The 1,677-nt window shown below is 39.1% G+C and overlaps 1 protein-coding gene across 1 annotated transcript in view; it reads right to left on the bottom strand.

Moving 5' to 3' along the window:
* The window catches only part of LOC103370739 (serine/threonine-protein kinase N2), a 23,416-nt gene that overhangs the window by 6,412 nt on the left and 15,327 nt on the right, over window positions 1-1,677 (bottom strand). Inside the window, 1 exon segment of the mRNA XM_008299877.1 lies at window positions 898-1,085. Within this exon segment, the coding sequence (XP_008298099.1) occupies window positions 898-1,085 (188 nt within the window).

Genomic DNA, 1,677 nt, shown 5'->3' with positions numbered 1-1,677 from the left:
CCAAAAATAAACCGCTCACGCTGACCAGATTCTGTAAAAAATGAAAAATTTCTCGCTCCTCGACACAACTGAGCAGCCATGAGTGACTCAGCTGTGACCAACAGTCTGGTGGCAAAAATTCAGAGAGTTTCCAGGTTGAAGTGCAGGCAGCGTTTCCCCAGAGCAGAGAGGAGAACCAGACCTACTGGGTCAATACAAGAGACGCAGCACGGCTCACAAACAACAAAGTTTTGGCTGTTTTGTGTCTCGTTTGGGTCATTTTGTTTATTTATTTAACTGTGTTTGTGTCATTTATGTTACTTCACGTCTTTTTGTGACCGTTTTGTCTCCTTTCTGTCGTCTGGTGTCCTGTTTTTATCATGTTGTGTATTTTTTTTGTCATTTTGTCTCTTGTTCATGTGAGTTTGCATTTTGTTGTTGTTGTTTTGTGTTTTCTCTATGTGATTGTGTCTCATTTTTGTCATTTTGAATCTCATTTGTGTTGTTTTGTGTCTCTTTGGGACAGTTTCATGTCCGTTCTGTCATTTTGTGTCTTGTTTTTGTCACGTTGTGGCACATTTTTCTTTCTTCATTTGTGTTGTTTTGTCACATTTTTATCGTTTTGTATCTTGTTATAATTTTGTGTCTCAGTTTTGTAGTTTTGTGTCTCTTTTCTCTTTTGTTTTTTGTCACCATTTTTACTCCAGTGCTGGTAGCAGCTGTGGGAACTTTGTTTTAAATGTTAATGCGAATAATCGAAGAAATTCCACTTGTTTTAGCTGTTTTTGTCGTTTCTTTTCTGATTTCTGTCCTTCCAGCTGCGTCTTTCTGCACATTTCTGAGTTCTCTCCGGTTCTGTTTCCAGAGACTTGCTGCTGCTGCAGTGACCAACGAGCCCACAGTGGGTGGAGGTCGGGCTCGAGGCTCACCTGGTCTGGGCCTCGGTGAAGACGTTGTTGTGGATGTGGATCATGAGGTCTCCTCCCGGTAAATACTCCATGACGAAGCAGACGTGGTCGCCGGTCTGGAAGCAGCCGTGAAGGTTGACCAGGAACGGGTGTCTGGAGGCGTTGATCATCTCGAAGATCCGCTTCTCGCTCATCAGGCTGCAGAACAACGACCGACATTAACACAGAAGAAGCAAACCTCTGCTCTTTCTGCATGTTGAAGTTCCACAAACTTCTTCACCAAAGTTAGATGTTCTCTTTAAAACCCTGCTTTTTTTTTTTGCATAATTCCTTCCATTTTACAACCAAACATTGTAAAAGAACCATCAACCATTAATAATCACATAGATATTTACTAGTTATTGTCTGTCATTTAATAAAAAACAGTAAGACGTTCCAACAATTAGAGGTAAAACGTGTTAAAAATGTAAATTTTTTTTACAAATAAAGGCTGCAGAACGGCAAAATGAGCCCAATTTGATGCAAAATATCCAAAATAAAACATTACGATGCTTCCTGAAGGCTCCTGAGATCTGAGATTGTTATTTATGTTGAAAATCTGCAAATTCACGGCACTGATTAAACATTTAAAAAGCAGGAAATGTTGTAGTTTAGAGGTGACGGTTAATGTTGAACATATAAATGCAGCAAATTATGTTAAAGTCTAGTGTTAAACAATGAAACTCATATTAATTATTCATAGTTAAGAGTTGCCAGAAGTTTACTGTAGGTTTATTTTTCTACCTGCACA

This window comes from Stegastes partitus, unplaced genomic scaffold (assembly GCF_000690725.1).
Source record: "Stegastes partitus isolate 25-593 unplaced genomic scaffold, Stegastes_partitus-1.0.2 Scaffold1476, whole genome shotgun sequence".
Taxonomy (NCBI): Eukaryota; Metazoa; Chordata; class Actinopteri; family Pomacentridae; genus Stegastes; species Stegastes partitus.
This window is presented reverse-complemented; position numbering and strand designations above follow the sequence as displayed.